Here is a 19,054-nt window from a genome sequence, read left to right on the forward strand (position 1 = left end):
TCTCATTCATTGTTACTGACAAAGCTCAAAATCATCCTGGAATGACAAAGCCAAATAACTCCAAGTTTCAATGAGATTTTCCAAACTTGTAGCCAAACCGTTTCCATAGTGTTCATGAAGAAGTTCATGTTGCTACTTTTTGTGGCTTTTACTTAGTAGTCCAGATCAAGAGGTCTTTTTCTCAGCTACACATCTGAATGTACACTGCAACATGGTTTGCCCAGCTGCTTCTTAGCCCGCTTCCCTGCATTATACAGCAGCCAGAACAACAGCATAGTGTTAAAAGCTAATCTAAACTTAATTGCTCATTAGCACTATAAATAATATACCCGCTGCTTACAAGGCACCAGTGTATCCAGGAGGACATCTGCACTCTCCAGTCACGTGGTCGCAGGTAGCTCCATTTTGGCACTGGCATTTTTGATGGCAATCATTTCCATACGTCCCTTGATCGCAGCGTTCCTCGCAGCGCCAGCCTTTGAAACCTGATGCACAGTGGCAGGCTCCAGTGATGGGGTTGCACAAGGCTCCATTTTTGCACTGGCAGCGGCTACTGCAGTGAGGTCCCCAGTGGTCACTGTCACATGCTGAAGGGGTAGAAGGAAAACTTTACAGCAATTTTATAACAGCTCATGTTACAGCACTGAAGATCCTATGAGTCAACTGTGAAAAAAAAAAAAGTTATAAAATTGAAGCAGTTATATTGTACATCCTCAGTTCTCTTTGGTCCTCAGGGATCTAGGCAGACAGACAGAACTTAATTTCTGCAAAAATTACTTTCTTAAGCATAAAAGCAAACACTTTAAAATGTGAAGCTGCAAAGTAAATGCAAGTTTTAGTCTCTTCACTGCCAAAACTCTTCATTATGACTGTCTACCATCAAATAACAGTTATAGTTGCATTGAGCTTCCATTTCCACAGAGAAGTCTTGCTAAATTAAAAAAGTAAAAAAATGTAGTCTAAATCCATAAACAACTGTGTGAATCCCACAAGGAAGTTGCAAAGCTTGCTCAACATACATTTATGATATTTTCAAATGCAGAAGTTCCTCCTTGTTTACATATTTGCAAATATTCCCTTTTCAATCTTGCAATATACTGATATGGCAAAAGAGAACACGAAGTATTTCACAAAGTAATAGAAATTAATGATTATATGGTTAAACTTCACCTGGATGTTACAAATTTGGTATTCCAAACTGCCTTCACAATCATTCAAATGCATCTTTTCTTCTCTGCCCTAATGCAGCCCATTAAAATCCTATCAGCAAACCACTCAAACATTATTTCAGCATCAAAAGAAAAAACTTCAACGTTAAGGAAGAAATTTTTCTTAAGTGAGAAACACAGGAGTTCTGTAAAGAGCCAGAAGACTAAGGTCACACAGGGTTCAACAGAAATGTGCTAATCATATGGTCAAATGATCTGATTTTATTTTTATGTTCTGTTGATAACAGCAGTACAATGGGAAAACCTCAACTGCAGCGACTGGAAGCCCAGGCTCTCCTCTTGGAGACTGACAACCATTGTTCTCCCAGTCTTCTCCTGGGGCAAAAAAAGCCAGGCAGAGAACAGGCATATTTTCCTAGACTAATGCAAAGTAATTCAAGAATCCTCCTCAGGGCAGGAATTATTCAGCTATAGGATCTGTTCAGTCAGGCTACACAAATAGAAAGGGATTAGGGTCTTTTAAAAAAAATTTACTCAAGACTGTTTTTTTCCAGGAGAGGTTACTAGAACATGCACCCATAATGGAGACATGAGCACCGACACACACTAAAATACAGAGGAACAGAAAGTATAGTATGTATTATAAACACCCAGCATCAAACTGACAGAACAACTGTCCGTCTTATTATTGGCCTCTCTCTGAAGGTGTGTGGGTTTTGCTCTGGACTATACTACAACACGCTGCTGTCTACAGAACACAGCATCTCACAAGTTGTCTTTCCCCATTATAACTCACATTCATTCAGAACCACTGTATGTTTATTTTCAACATGTCTGCACAGAATAGAAAGTGTAATCCTCATGCTTAACGAGTCCTCAAACTGTTGTCAGGATACTAGCTATTCTGGGAGATATATATATGTATGGGTGGTTAGACGTCTGAGACAGCCACATGTTCTGCCATGATTGAGCAGACACCCTACGTTATTTTTTTTCCTTAACACATTAGTCTGGATTTAGATAACAGTCTTCCTCCTCCTCCCAGATAAAGTAGACAATTTCAATTTCAGCCATTCCTCATGGAATAATAAAAAATTAAAAAAAAAAATATTAAAAAATCCCCGTCCTTGCACACCTAACAAACAGAAGAATTCAGAGTCACCACCAGACCATGACTATTCCAGTACAAAGCCCAGTCAGGGATTAATGTGGCCTAAACACACTCTAGATATAAAGACGTGACAGATAAGAGCAGGCTTACGCTTGGTTGATAAGCTTGAGCTTGTGTTCTTTCACCAATAGCTGGAAATGGGGTATTTGGTGCAGTGCAACAACATTCATATAGCTGCTTGAAGACTCAGTGTAATGAGTCTCAGAGCCACAGAGACCAGAAACACCTACTACCACGCATCTGCTATTGCATCCAATACCCAGGCACCAAGACTGCCTTGCTAGAAATCGCTTCACTTGTGAAGCGGAGGAGGCCTTGTACTCCCTCTGCTCTTTTTACAATCCCATGCCCAGTCTGTCTCTAGTATGCACCCCTCTGTCTCCTGGAGATTTACTGACATCCAAGCTGAACGTGCTGTCTGTGAACTTGAACCTTTCTCAACTATTTTACTGTAAGAGCATGTACTGCACGGTACATAACAATTTATTAGTTTCCTGGCGTGATCTTCTCATTATGTTTGCAGGAAATCATTAAAGTAAAAAGCATCATAAGGCTGCTAATAGGATTTCCAGTCTCACGACCATTCTCCTGGCAAAAGCCAGGTCAGTAACAAATATTGACTATGCAATTTTTCTCTACAGCACAATGGTGAAGCATACCACCAGGACAATGGTAGCCCTACCGTAGTATGAATACACAGCAGCCCTTTACACAAGGGTCTGCCACTAGCTTACCATCTATCTGTGAGTTATGGGCAGAACTGTGGAGAAATTTCCAGGATTAATGGGAATAAATAATAGTTTTGAATGAGATGGATAAATCACATATTTTACCTCTATGTCCCCTGACTGATAATCAATAATGTTCCCTGTAAGAAATTAAAGTGATTTGTCAGAAACCGATGCTCAGTTTACTATTAAAAAAGAAGAGGGCAAAGGGTAGAAATGTCTCCTGCAGTGAGTGAGTTTACTTTATTTTTAATTAGTTTTGGAGGCTAAATTTACCAAGTGTAACACCAAACAATTTCTGCCGCTTCCTAGTATTCACGCACTAAGAAAGCAGGGCTCGAAGTCACACAGCTGCTAATCTGGTGGAATGGCACAGTCTTTGAGTTAATGACTATCGTCAGGTTACAGACTGTCAGCTGGAGTTTAATCAGAATGGCTGCTCCGACTGTCCTGACTGTGCCAAGGTCACAGGCACACGTGCATATGCAAACACTGTACGCATGCACACACAGAAGTGTCAGCTACTGGCTTCTGAACAGATTTGGAGCTGTAAATCATCTGTCTCAGCACAGGGTATATGTGAAAGGGAAGCAAAGTATAGAGACAAGAGACCATGCTCAGAATGCTTTCAACTCAAGGATGATGCATGCCAGCCCCAATAACCCCTGGAATCAGTCTGAATCCTGCAGAAATGCAAAACCCAGTCAGTAAGCCAGGGTTAACTTTCTGTATTGACCACACAGAACTAGCCTAATGCTGCTCTATTTTACGCAGACCACCTTCCTTACAAAAGCTGTTCTCCTTCCCCTTTTCACATATATTATATTCACCTTCAGGTTTTTCTGTTTTAAACAGAACCCCCAGCTAGCTGTACTGGCTCCCTATCAGCTTTCATAATAGAATCACAGGGTCCTTTCTGCCCCCACACTACACTGTAGTGGAAAGAAGAAAATAAAAGTAAATGTTTAAGAAACACCATGGTATTATTGCCACTTCTTTTTGTGATTTTTCTTTTTATATATTCTGTTCACCTGGGAATATTTTTGTTACCACATCACATGTTGTGTACATCATCTAATGCTACAGGACAGAGAACTTTTTCTCGGAAGGCTACTCAGTGACAGCAAAAGTTTTGCTTTGGGAATAAGGGCACAGCATGGTATAAAACCTCATTTAAAATGAGCAAGTATGGTATGAAACTTTAAGACCAAACAGGTTTACTGTCATAAAGAAATGCTTGCTAAAACCAAGTCCCAAACAACAACTTTAGAAACATAAAGAAGCTCAAGGATTCAACAGTGAAAAAAATCACCTTCAAGAAGAAACTGAAATCTGTGATGCAAATTGCTCTCATTTTGCGGGCTTCTGTAGCATCTTTGAAGATTTAAAGTTCTATATTTCCTAGTCTAATAACTTTAATGCACATTGTTATTATGCTGGGCTAGATGTGGTTTTATGCAAATGGTTTCTGTGAGCAGCTGGTGATTTGCAAATTGGGATGGAGGGAGTCCTGATATTTTAGAGCGCAAGATATGAATTTTTGTAATAATCTGAAGTACATTTGAAGAATTTAGTAACTCCTTTATTACTCCTTATAAACAAAGACATTTATAATTAAATGTGGTCACATACTTGTAAGGGTTTTTTCTCCTTTTTTTTTTCTGTTGATTTCATCAAAAGGCAACTAAAAGAAAAGTGTAAATGAGACCAAGTTTACTCCTGACAAACCCACCTTGATCACCTACAATTCTGTACTTCTTTAAAGAATAGCCTATAATGAGAACAAAATAAGGTTATCAAATCAAGTCAAAGAGCATTTCAGAAGAAAAACCTGCTTAGAAACTTTGACTTTCAACTATCTTTTAAGTATGCTACAGTTTCCTTTATAACGTGATATTCAAGCCAGCCAATGTTTATTGCAATGTGTTGGGTTTTTTTAAGATCTTTCTTCTCTATTTGTCTTTCCTTTTTGCTAAGAGGGAGGTGAAAGTGAAGAATCACAGCGAAACTAAGATTTACTTTTCTTGCTATCACTTTTCATAGCTGTCTTATATTTAGCATCAAGACAACAGAATGAGATTTTATTCTGGCTTACATATATCTCTGCAACACACTGTATGTTTCTGCAGATATGTACCATTGTCACCAAAACAGAAGAGATTCTTACCGCAGCATTAGGCTTATGTATTTTTATGGTCTTTTAAAAAAACTGAAAACAAAATTCCCTACCACAGACAGCAGAAACAGAGTGAATGCTCCCTCACATTGAATGCCATATTGTGAAGTACAAATTTAAAATAAGCAAACAGTGGCAAATATGCAGAATTCCTATCTCTCTGTCTCCTCAAAACACCAACATAATTTCTTCAGATAGGTTCAAGGAGCCATAGCCTTTAGTAAGTGAAAGGGGATTTTCCTTGCTGCAGCACGTAAAACAAACTGAAGCTGCCTGTAACTTCAACATCATCTTTGACCAACCTTTCTAGGTTGTCACATCAGCAATAAGTCTAAATCTTTGTGCCTTCCTTTGCATCCCTTCTTTGACTCCCAGGTTTCTATTGCCTTGTCCATACTTTCATGGCCTTTACAGTCTATCCCTCATCTATCATTTCTCATTCAGTATCCAAATATCAAACCCCACATTTGCATTGCCCATGACATTAGCCCCTTTGCATTTTCAGACTCTCTTCCTTGTTTCTTTTCAAGTTGCCTCTACAACTTAACACAGCTCTCCATACCCCAAGCTATAGAACTGCCATGATGTCCTCCTCTACATATCTGCTTTCTAACGTCTCCTTCCTGTGAAGTCCACAAAAAGTTAATGTGCCAGCTGTGTCAAAACCACTACCTGCCATGGTCATTTGTCAGTGTTTGTTTCCTTCCTCATCTCCTACGTGTTCCCAGCTTTGCGTTATCTCTTTTCTTTTCCTTCAACCACAGATTTTCTGGGGCAGAGGCCTGTTCTGTATTTTCACTTGCAGAAGGACTCCACAAATCCCCAGCAGGAAGAGCCATGATGTCCATCAAGAACCAAGAATGAACATCACCTACAATTAAAAGTACACCAACTGTAACATGCCCTGTTTAAAAAATATTTCAGTTTTTTGGAACAGAGGATATTAATAAGAAAAGAGTAACACTTCCAGGAGGGCCCGCAAGCGACTTGCATTTCAGGGAGTAACCACCACTAACAGCCAAGCATACCTGGTGTAACTAAATAGGCCAATATTGAGGAAACTTCAATTTATCCAAAAGAGGGGCCACCGACAATCTTGTTATCATAAATTGCCGTAAAGCCTTCCAGAGTTTAGCATTTGGAAGAATGATTCTTCCTTCTGTTCCAGAAGCAAGAAACATGCTTGTCTTAAAATGAATATACATTAGTGGAACCAATACTTTCGATATCTAACTGGCAGTAAGTAGAATCTGGCGAATCTCAGTAAGAATTTCACAGCAAAACAGAATAACTTTTTATGAAGGCAGCATTTGAATTCATAGGTGAAAGGAGCCATTCACCTCAACTCTTTCTCATGACCTTACTCAGGAAACACACCCAGGACAACTCCTCCATTTTCTCCATCAACCACAAATGCCCATCTAACTTTCAAGTGTCAACAGACGGGAAATTTAGTTCTAATTTATGTGTTAGATAATGTTGAATTTTGCATACCTGAAACTGTGTTTAGCACTTTCCCCAAGGAGAGTGCCAGAATTACAATATGAAGGCTTGCAAAGACATCGGGTACACCACACTCCAGATTAAAATTTTGTCAGAAAACTGGATTGATGTCCTTCTTGAACAGGAAAAAAGGCATTTAACTTAACATGACAACAGTCAAATAGGTCGTATATTACACTAAGGCATCACGTACCTCTGGTCTATGCAAAACTAAACTTGGATAATGCTTTACGGATCCTCAATTGCTCTTAGCTGATAAGGACGCAAAAAGTCATAGCCACGTATATGGTTAATCATCTTCATTTATGAGTGTGTTTGTATTCAGAACAACATTCATTGATTCCGTAAGCAAAAACCATGACAAAAATATGAATGTTGTCACTAATCTAAATCTACATCATCCTTACTGGAAAGTTTAGAGAGCATTCTTGAAACTACTGTCTGCTATTATGATTTGGTTAGCTGCAGATCTAAACTGATGGTGTTCATTTCCCTCAGGATATTCCTGCAGGATAGGAAACAGATATAAAATCTCCCAACTGGAATTTGAACCAAACAAAAGTAAATTCCTACTGATTCTGAAATCTATAAATACTCAAGTGTGTTCAAAATTGGACAAGATGCATTAAGCCCCTAGGTGTGTAAACCTGTATGTCAGCCTGGATTGCAAGACAGTAAATGTGGAACATGGCAAAGAGAAATTTCAGAGACGAGTTGAAAAAGACAGAAAACAAAGACAGCTTTTCCAAAAAGTAGAACAAAAACACCTTTTAGAAAACCTTCAAAGTCTTATTTAACAAAAATATTAGATTATTACCCATGTATTTTTTCATATGCTCTGTTCTAGTCACCTTGGGATGTTATGAAAATACATGCACATGCGTATCAGAAAATAAATCTCTTTCCTTTAGAGAATCGCTCAGAATAATTATAAAATATCAATGCCTTTTAGTAAAAGACTTATTTTACCTACATCCCAGGCACAGAAATGCATAGTACTGGGGTTTTTTTCAGAATGCACTTTCTATTAAATCTGGATTTTCCTTGAGTCTTTTGTTTCTATCTGATTTCATTTGTTATACTGTAGGCTTTTTACCCTCTGGCATATTTTTCATTCTTACTTTTGTTTTGTATATAAGAAAGGATTTTTATTCAAAATGCTAAGCTTTAATTTAATTTAGGGATTTTTCTTTTTACTTTGTAAAAGCCTTTTGATCCGTGAAGTGGAAGAACAATGAAAATGTGTTTTTCAGATCCTATAAAAGACTGGAACTATATGCCTTTCACATGCCATAAATTTCAGAAGACTCTTTAAAGTGCTTTGGACATCAGAACATAAGGTTGGATAATTGCTAAGGAAAACACACACAGACAGCTCTTGGTGTTTATTTTATCTTGCTATTGAGATAAAACCTGTTAAAAATAATCACTATTTTAGGAGAATTCATAAAATTATAAGAATCTGATTGTACTGTACAAAATGGACTGTTGTCCATGATTCTAATTTTGCACAGATCTCCTTGTATGACCCTGAATTAGCCTTTTTCCTTTTTTGCCATGACTTGAAGGTAATCTTCATTTTTAGTTAGCAAAAAATGTTATCCTTCACATCCTTAAAAACCTGGTAAGTGAGCCACTGACAATACATAAGTCTGACAATATATATGGCAGATTGTAATTAAAGCAATACTAAAAATACTTTTGCACTGTTACTAGAAAAAAATTCACACAGATATTATTCAAGAAATCAACTTAGGTAAACACCACAAAAATACTGAGTTTATGAAATGGTGAAAAGCAGAAATGAAAATCATCTCTGATCCAGAAAATGTTTACAAATCAATAAAACTATCACCATTTACTGCAATGCCTTCCTTCAGTAAATCTCAACATAAGTAAATCTAATAACTCAGTTTTGCAGAAAATATATTTTTGTTTCTGCTTTTGCTTAAAGGTTGGAACTGTAATTCAGCAAAACACTGAAGCATGTCCATAAATTCTATTAATTTCCCTAGAACTTCAAAACCAAAATGCTTTATAGGACAGAAATTATATTAAACATAAGAATAATATAATTTCAAATACATCATTGTACTGAACTCTAGAAAAACAGAGCTGCTGTGTAGCCCTGGGAATTTTGATATCACCTGCCACAGTGACACTGTAGTGACTCTGTCAACAGAGTCATGATGGCAACTTCCATTAATCCTGTTTTGTCTCTTTGTACCTGATCTAACTTGCTGGTGGGTTAGTTTCTCAACCCGAAGATATTCAGCCTTGTTAGTGGAGAAAATAAAGAGTTCAGCTGGAAAAACTGAGGAGAAGTCAGTTAGCGGAATTACAGAAGTAATAATCACAGAAAAATTAAGGGTAGTGAAGAGCATGGGGAAGACACATCTAATAAGAAAAGGTTAAATTTAAGACTGCTAATAACTGGCTATCACTTTTGCTGACAGGATGCATCTGCGCATGTGGCCATTTGGGAGCCGGGGCACAGGGCAGTTCTGCTTTACTTGAATGAGCTATTTCTCTGCATTTTACATAAAAGCAAACAGCTCTCTATCTGGATGCTCCGCAGTTTCACTTTTGTGTTTAGCAGTTTCTCAGTTCTGGGAATCAAGCCTTTCTGGTGAAAGCACATGGTTAAAACCAGTAACTATTTCTACAGCCTGTTGAATGGCTTGGAAACCTTACGGATGAGCTAGCTCTCTAAGTGTATCTTGCAAGCTCTGCTAGTCAAAATGCTTTCAACAAACAAAACAGAAAGCAATGCCTTGGTCAGAGAAGCTCAATTCAAGATTCACAAGCTGTGCCATCAGAGCGTACAAGACGCTCCCAGGCACCTTGCCTGGTACCCACACCAAAGGGGCTGTTTCATTTGGGGTGCAAGTGTGTCTGTGGAAAACAGTCACACATCCACCTCTGCAGGGTTAATAGAAATTATAAGCTCCACTGAGAAACTGGCAGTGCTCGTAACTCACGTGAGTTTCTCACAAAAACTATGCCAAGGGATCCAGTTTCTGCCATATTCTGCATCTGCCAAGCCCCATGAAGAAAACAGTGAAATTTTGATGGAATCTGTGAACTTTACAAACACCCATGACAGTAGAGGAAATCTGACAGCAGCAGAGCTACTGGACCTTAAAAGTTTCCTTAACAAGTGAATTTAAAGGTAAGAAGACATCTCTCTGAGATGCCAGCTTTAAACACTCAGCTTAATGTATTACGGAAAAAGCCAGTTCTCTTCTCATGTTTTATAAAACCCTGGAGCCAAATTATGCCTTACTGCCACTTGTTTTATCCCCAGGCCCTCAGACTGTAGTCCCAATGAAATTCTATTAATCACCAGCAGAATCAAATTACAAATTAAAATCCAGTGATTCAAACAAATCTCAGATTACTTAAATACACTAGAAAGAGAAAATGGTTATTCACATTTCCACAAACAATCCTAACATACTTGTCATAAACCAAAACCATGTCATTCCCTTTCTTCTTTACTACTCAGGCCAGCTGGGAGATCATGAAGGCTATAACCTTTGCAAATGAGTCTGTGTAATATTGATTTTGGCCTTTTGCCTCTGCTCCAGTTTATTCGGAAAGTGTCCTATTGATTTGGAAGGAATTATTTGTGGACTACTAGGCATGAGAAAAAAAACAAAGTGAATGTCCTGATTGCTTAGTGGGGCTCCATGTTAGGCTGCATGTGCATCTATCTTGCACACACATTCAAAACTGACAATCAGGTCCATATATTATGTATTACAGCAAATACTGTTGCCAGAGTGTGAGCAGAAAACAGGCAGAAAGTATACCTACAAATGTAAAACATGGTTTCATCATCTCCAAACATCTAGACAGCCAACTATCAGTATGCGTAGCAACTTTTACAGAAGGCTGCTTTATATACAACCTGTAGTCAAAAACACAATGTGTAACAACCCAATCTGACACATACAAATTAAAAATTTGGTATAAACAATAATCCAGTTTGGGAGGGATAGGTTGTGTTGGTTTGTTTTTCAATAAAATCTATTTGTTTACATTTTTAATCTACAAACAAACCTATCTTTACCACTGTGTCCTTTTTTCTAAATGTTGTCCTTGTCCTCAGCCCAGAACCAATCAACTTAATACTCCTGAAGTTCACAAACATTTCTTCAAAGGCGTGCTGACTGCGTGCTGGTGCTGTTCCGCTCACTTGAAGGGATAGATTCAACACGTCTCCTGTCCACACATTTATCATTGACCTGACTACTGTGTTCAGTCAATAAATCTTTATTAGAATCACTTGTTTCGCATGACTATCATCTCTCCTGCTAGAATGGAAGTGTTCTGCAAATGAGTGATCTCTCAATCCAAGTCGTATTTCTTTTCAGATATATGTTTGTTATCCGCATCTCACTCACCACCTCCCACAGAAATTCACTGCAAGCAAACACTGCCTAAAGTCTAAGCAGTATATTTCACAGTATATTTCCTTTAACTAAAAAAAAAAAGGTCTGGAAGAAAAATACGTCTTACATGGCTAATGTTCCCCAAGGAGATATTATATAATTAGCCAAATTCTGAGACCACGACTCAGGTGTTACTCACAGAAGAATATGTCTAATCCTGTTTTCCTCTCAAGTGGGATGTAAGGTTTTCAGAAAGGCAGAAGATATGATGAAGAGGAGAGTTATGGGTTGGGCTAGAATTAAGCATTGAAAGAGGACAGCCTCAGTAGTCTAGCTGAATCCTTATCCTTCTTCTCCCTAAACTGACAGCACCCACTGACATAGGTTATTAGGAATTGGATACGACTTGTCACAAAAAGGAAGTAATGGTCGATACAAAAGGAATGGGAGTCTTCTAAAAATCTGAGTCGCTAGAAAGGTTATTAGACTGTAGCACACAGTGGTATGTAGAGATAGGGGAGGAGGATTGCTGATTCAGCTTTTACTGCACAGTGCGTGAATTTAGTCCATGCAATTACTCTCTCATTTTTGGAGAGAACATTATGGTGTTTAGGAAGCACTTGTCTGCAATTACCACCCAGAAAGCCACTGTCACATAGAAGCCGTGGCATATGGTTGAAAAAAATTATTTTAAACATGCTGGGTAAATACAACCGAGAAACAACACATAAAATCAGGCTGGGGGTTGGCAGATGGACAGATGCTGCAATAGGACTAACTCTTGTCAGATACTTACAGATGAAATTCCTTTGTAAGGAGAATAATCAATCCTAACAGAGAAAGGAAAGTAGTTTGGAAGAAAAAGTTTAGTTCTGCAGTTTTACAAAAAGTTTAGGCACAACAGTTGCTTCTGACATGTTTGTGTCCATGAAAATGAAGAGATTACTAAAGCTGGAAGTTTGCCTAATATCCAGCACTTTGAGAATAATCTTTCCCTTACAGTCACAGCATTTTATCTGGTCTTCAGTAACCATTAAATCCCTGAGCGTCTGCCTTACAAGAATACTGGCCTGCCTTGTAATTATTGCTCCTTCTCCGCTATTCAGATAAATAGTTACAGAGTTAAAATATTTATATGATGGACATTATTACAGTATGCCAATTTGCATGTATTTTTCTTGAATTAATATCTTGCCTTATCAACAAAATTATTATTAAAAAAGCACATATCTTTATTTTATCTTATTGTGCCTTTCTGTTGCTAAAACTAATCAAGTTGGGGATCATGCAGAAAATACACTTAAAAGCAAAATACGAGAATCTCCTATGTAGGGCACACAACAATAAAACAGTGCCATAGAGCCAAAACCCTGTGATTTACTGTCTTTCCAACACAATTCACTGCTCTTCAATTCAATTTGATCTGCGCTGTAGCTCTCAGACACAGGGATAAGGAAATCACACGCAGCTTGCAGCAAACCGCAGCACTTAAACTCAGAAGGACAATCTGGTGAAAGTAACATTTTCTTAAGTTTGTCTGCATGGAATGGGATAAATTCCAAAACAAATGTCCCTGTAGCACGTGCACAAAAATATCCTCTTCCTTAGCCAACCCCTTTCTCCTAGGATTACACTAGTGATCCAAAACAAAATTTGTCAGTTCCAGTTAGTTTTAACACCAGGCAGAACCTTTTAAAGAATCCCCAACCTCTCCAGAGATCACGCTGTCAAAGGTACATGAACAAAGGCTCTTTCAGCTTTGGCCTGTTGCGTACGCACACCAGAAAGTATTCTTGCTATTGAGGCTGCAGTGACAAGCTATCAAAGGCAACTGACTGAGGAAGAAGCAGAGGAAAAGAGCTGCACATGTATTCAAAATGAATTATACCAGACAGGTAAGAGAAATGGACTCCAGAAAATCCTGTGAGAGGAAGGATTATTTCCAAAGACAGATTTAGAGGTTCCTGTCTCATCTAAAGTGCCCTTTCAGTGGGTTTTGAACGTCAAAATCTCAATAAATAACCATGTCTCCCCATTCTACATTGTCTAGTGATACATGTTTCTTCTGCATGTTGATTAGTTACAGAAGAGCTTGAAACATAAGGCTTTCAGAAAGAACGATAACATTTTTTTGACAATTTTTTTTACAATTTCTAATTCAACACATTAGATTAAGATCAGTATTACAGTAACATTGCATTGCTAACCCTTTCAGTTTTACGCCTTACACAAAACTTGGTATTTCCTTAGAGCTGTTTATGAAAAGAATCACATGTAAGTATATATGAAGACCATACAACAAATGTAATAATTTTTAAATGGTTACTTTCTTCCTCATGTAATTTATTATTAATTTTTTTTATTCACTCCCTCTCAAATTTCACAAAATATGCTGCCTGAACAACAGATCAGTTCCAGTTGAAGAATCACTATAGCACTTGGTTGCAAATAAAAGAACATTTCCCTGTTTTTGTTAAGCAGAAAAAAATGAGGGTGAAAATACAACCATATTATTTTTGTCCTGCTGCTGAACTAGGTTTTTCACAGTTGTTATTTTTACAGGAATCCCATACTAAGTAAACAAGCAGCATAATATCTTTGCAAGACATCAAGCTCTGGTTTAAGAATTTGAATTTTATATGGTCTGTGAAATTTAAATTATAAACAATTTTTTTAATTGTTGACTAAAACACGTTCAAGTGAACAGTCACTAGCAGTGACCCACTTTGAATTTGATTGTAATGAAGTATATGGTTGTAATGTTAGCCTAAACATTACATTTCCAAAGGGCTTACAAAGGGGAACAGAAAGAGGGAATAAATAAAAAATTATAATTAATAAAATAAAATTATAATTAATCAAAAATTCAATAATTACTCTGAGAAACTCTATTTCAGGCAAAGGGAAGAAAAAAGGAACAACTCATGGTCTGCACAAACAATTACCTTTGACAGAGGAAGGGGTAGTGCACAAACCCACCAGCCATGCCACAGAGGGGTTTCTGCCCTCTGTCCAGACCTTATTGCCATATTGCAGCCTGCAGTGCCTGGTTTTACACTCAAAGAGTCTAGAAAACAGCAGTGACTAAAAAGGTCATGAACTGGTATGATTTTACTACTTCACTTTGTGGTTTTGACATTTTGCTATGTTCTTGCATCAAGTGTGTGATGGCCTTGATCTTCATAATTTCTTTATTAAGCATGACCACCTGCTCACTGGGTTGCATGTGACTGCACCCACATGCCAAGCAGGAAAGGTGCCAACCTGCTGCTGTCTCCTGCTGTGTGTGTCCTCGAGACTCCTCTTTTGCTCTCCCTGCTTCCCACGCACTCTCATGGCAAAGAGGAAGGAGGCAAAAGTTGGAGAAATGGGACTAGTAAGTGACAGTAAAATGGAAAGAGACTGAGCAGACAGGGAGCAACTAATAATGCAACAGGGGAACACAGTGAAGGGAAAAAAGGACAGGGTAGTGGCAGAGTGAAAAAGGAGGTTAGGGTTGCGAGGAAGGCTTTGCTTATAGCTTTTAAATGTGACTTTGCACCATCATTCTTTATGCATTAGGAAAATAAAAAAAAATCAGATATTTTCTTATAGCTAAAATATAATTTTATCTATTTTACTCCAGGTACTAAGTTCTGTATTTTTTGACATGTTTCTGAGCACAAAATAGCTCATGACATTTAGTGCTGCTACAGGGTAATACTGTTTGCAAGTAAATGAAGAAAAATCAGGTCATGCAGAGTATCCTGATAACTCAGAACAAGCCTCTGACCAGAAAGCAGGAGATAATAATCTGCCTAAAAGAGAGGACAACACCATGGAAAGAGCATGAGACAGGCAGAAGCAGGTGAAAACTCACCACTGGAGCAGTTGGGTCCTCCCCAGCCAGGCTCACACTGACAGGTGTTCGGAGCAATACAACGACCATGGACACATTTATCAGCACAATGAGCTGTCAGAGAACGAAATTAAAAAAGAATTAAAGAAGAACTCCTAGCACTGGGAAAAATATTCTAAACTTATTTCTCATCCAGATCTTTCATGTTTCAAATGGCTTTTAAAAGCAAAACAAACATTAGTGTCTTAATGTTTGACGCATCTCTTCAAAATGAACCTCTTACTTCCTTCTCTTCTATTTCTCCTAAGTTTGAAGGCTCCACCTAAAACCATGTTGGTGCTACTCAAATATTTTTGCATTTAACAAACTGAAAATTGCCCACGTTTAATGACAAAAGAGTCATAGTATGGTACAGGTTGGAAACCCGTCTGGACATGGTCCTGGGCAAGAGGCTTTCAGTGGCCCTGCCTGAGCAAGGAAGTTGGACAAAATTACTTCCACAGGTCCTGTCCAACCTCAACCATCCTGTGATTCTCTGAAGCAAACTCTCATGCCAAGAAAAATAGGTGAACTTCTGCATGCATAAAAGCAGGAATTTATCTTGCAACAGCATGGATAAAATATGATCTGCAAAACATCAGTATTTTAATACTGATTTTTCTGAATGGTTGCACAGTTCAAATGAAGCACAACAGAACAGTGATGATTATTAAAGTAAGGCACGAGATACAAACCCTACAAATCACTCAAACCTTTATTCTAAATGCTAAGCAGAGCTGCTTGACATTTTCTTGAGTTTTTTTTAATGACTTGCAAGCACATGTTTCTACAGTAAAGGCTTAGTTTGAAATAGAGCTTTTATTTTAAACTTTTAACAGAAACTTGAAATGGCTTCGATGTAACTGACTCAGAATACAATACACTCAAGAGGAAGAACCTGCAACCAGCAACAGTTGGCTGGCATGATATTCAACACATAATAGCCTTAACTTTCCAAAATATATACACTGTAATACATTCCTTCCAGTCTGAGCAAAAATAAAACTTAAAAAATGTGCACAGGATGAGAATTTACTTTGTACCAACAGTTCCAGAGAAACTACGACAGGAATGCGATCAGTAACCAATGAACGCAAGGTGAACAATGGGAAAAAGACAAAGTTGGTGTTACAAGAAGTTTAATGGGACTGCATGTGAATCATTTCAGTTCTGAGTGGATTGAAAATGTTCTACAGTAATTAGAAAAAATACTTGCAAAATGTCCTGGTTTTTTCCTAATTAAATATGGTGAAGCACCATGGGCATCTTTGTATTTTGTGTGGCCAAGAAAACTGAAAGCCATACAGATAAACCATATATATTATTAAAATCTTTAGTTATCTGGGGTCCAAGCCATTAATTGCATATTTTTACAGCCTTTAATTTTCATTCATAACTTTTATTTCTGATAAGCTGCTTTTCAGATGTGCATTAAAATTATCTTCATTAGAAACCAACTAGGAGAATATGAATTTTTTAATGTTAGATGATACAAAATATTAATACAAAGCTATTTCATTGTTCTCTATTTATTTATTATGAAAAGAATGACTTAAATAATACATCAGAAATTTCTTCCATTAGTCTTATATCCAGCCACGAATTACTCATATCTTTGAAGATACTTGCCTGGGAAGCACTGCCTTGGGCACTGAAGTTCTCCCTAAACCAAATATGTAAAAAAATCTTACCAGTAAACCATAAGACAACAGACAGTAGCTGTACACATACCCATCTCTGTACGTGCACATGTATGAATGACTTAGTGAATACCAATATACTCAATCCAAATTACTCAGCACTAAGGCCAAATACAATAGAACAACATTCCATTACATACTCTGTAAGACAGATGGAAAAAAATACAAAAATCAAAATTTTGTGAGAAACTGGACCCAGTGAGAGGTACAGAAGCAGCTCTTTGAGCATCTCCTTGCAATGCCCCTCACGCCACGCTGAGCACATAGGTAGCTCCTACAATCCCTGTGTAACAGCACACCCTATGGCACCATGCAAATAATCCTCAGTTACTTCCAGTAATAAAACAGAATTCTCTTAGAACAAATGCACAAGAGATGAAACTTTGGGTCAGAGCGTTAACAATGCAAAGTCATCTCACAAACTACAGCTGTATTCTTTTCTTAGCCACAACAGCATAAATCAACAGGAGCTTCTCTTCAGCCACTGAAATGGTGTTTCAGTTTTCCAGTAGTAGAACACAAATCAAACAAGTCTTCAAAACAGGCTACCCTTACTAAGTCTCTGTAGAAGCCATCTATAAGTAACAATGTCGGGGGTTTTGACAGCCAAAATTCTGCTGACTCTTATGACAAAGAAATATGGGATGAGGACCTCTGAAGGAAGTTATATTATATAAATATTGCTGTTTCCAAACAATTTAAATTCAGATAAATTAAAATTATATATGTTTGTGTATATATATGGCATACAAATACACAAATTTCCTTCTCAAAGAAGGGGTACGTGTAATTCTTTACTTTGAAGAAGCTAAATTAAAGCCAAGAATGTTTCAAAAAATGTTTAAGACATACAAAAGAATTAAGGATATCCAGTATTTCCTTTTTTTCTTAAGTTTCTTAATGCCCCAAAATGTATCCTGTCAAAGAATTATTTCTTTCTACACTCTGGATATACATAAAAACCTATTTTGTAACCAAAGAAATTGTTCTCTAGACACCTTATGGGCTAACTGATTCTTGTCAACTGAATCCTAGTTAACACCCCTAAGAGACAGCATCTGTAAAAATCTGTTTGCACTGAGCATGGGGATAAGAGAACCCAAATTTACTACAGGACCTACAAAAAAGTGTAAGGTGAGGACAACATGAAAAACACTAGAACAAGCTGAAAAGACATGAATCACATCAGGGACAGTGAAACTATTTCCTCTTGATTTTCTATGGAATTTTTGGACATGATGTAAGAAAACACTTACATGGAAGAGCAGGCAAAAAACTTAACATGAAGCCTTTTTGATACTGAGCAGTGTAAAGAAGCACCAAAAATTCCCTGGCAGCAGTAAATTGCATAAGTCATATCTTCTTCTTTTGTAAGGAAAAAATCAATTACCATATGAAAAGCAGCCTGAGCTTACTCTTGCATATTTCCTTTTACGTCTTATTTCCCCTTTTCTTCTGTGTCTTATTGTTTCCTTCAAAATCACCTCTAAACTCTTGCCTTGTCCAACTTACAGATCTATTTCAGCGGATCATATCCTTTCATTTTCTTAAAAAAATAAAAGGTACATTTGCTCTTTCTGATTATAGAGTATCAGCCAGCTTGAATTATCTATAAAATACCTGCTGCTGCATGTACAACTGCCCGCAGCAGCCCTTTCCACACCACAGCAGGAGCTGCCCCGTCCCCTGGACACAAGTCCATCAGGCTGCTTGAGCTCTGTTCCCACCTCAGTTGCAGGCACTGGTACTTCTGTAACCAGCTGAATGAACATGCCCCACTGAGGAAGCTCAGCAAAGTGAATCAATGTGAAAAGACATGTGTAACCCACCCCGGCCATGGACACCATTATTACAGCAAGCTGAAAGCGATGTGAGGCAAGGGCAGGGCTTGGCCAACATGCTCACAGCATGCCTTCGCCCCACAGCTTCGGGAGGGGAGCTCACACCAGGGGGATTAAGCCAGTCATACTAGAAGCATAGAATGTATAATACAATTTTAGGCTGCCACTTCAAAACACTGATCACGTGTCTTGTACTGATATCCATGAAGAGAGGGAGATGGTGCTCCAGCTCCAGAGAAGATTGCAATTCAAACGCCTACTTATATGCTAATGGGCTCCAGCATACCCCCTGTGGTGCTCTTGCAGATTGCTCCTACATTGCTGTACCTACTTCAAGTATCACAGCTGAGTGGAGTAACTCCTGTGCCTCATGTGACTTCCACTTCTGAACTAGAGCATATATGAAGAGTGGAACATCGAAATTTCTAAATGGCATTTTATGAATCTGCTCTCTGTGATTAAGAAAGTGACATTAAGTTATTTCATTATAAG

General features: G+C 37.9%; 1 protein-coding gene across 2 annotated transcripts in view; it reads right to left on the reverse strand.

Moving 5' to 3' along the window:
- Positions 1–19,054, reverse strand: part of MEGF10 (multiple EGF like domains 10) — a 106,286-nt gene that overhangs the window by 51,106 nt on the left and 36,126 nt on the right. For both annotated transcript variants that reach the window (XM_064438367.1, XM_064438368.1), the window contains 2 exons: positions 15,004–15,096; positions 341–587 (listed from right to left, as the gene is read on the reverse strand). In XM_064438367.1, coding sequence (XP_064294437.1) covers positions 341–587; positions 15,004–15,096 — 340 coding nt within the window. The remainder of the gene's footprint in view (positions 1–340; positions 588–15,003; positions 15,097–19,054) is intronic.

Source organism: Phalacrocorax carbo, chromosome Z (assembly GCF_963921805.1).
Source record: "Phalacrocorax carbo chromosome Z, bPhaCar2.1, whole genome shotgun sequence".
Classification (NCBI taxonomy): Eukaryota; Metazoa; Chordata; class Aves; order Suliformes; family Phalacrocoracidae; genus Phalacrocorax; species Phalacrocorax carbo.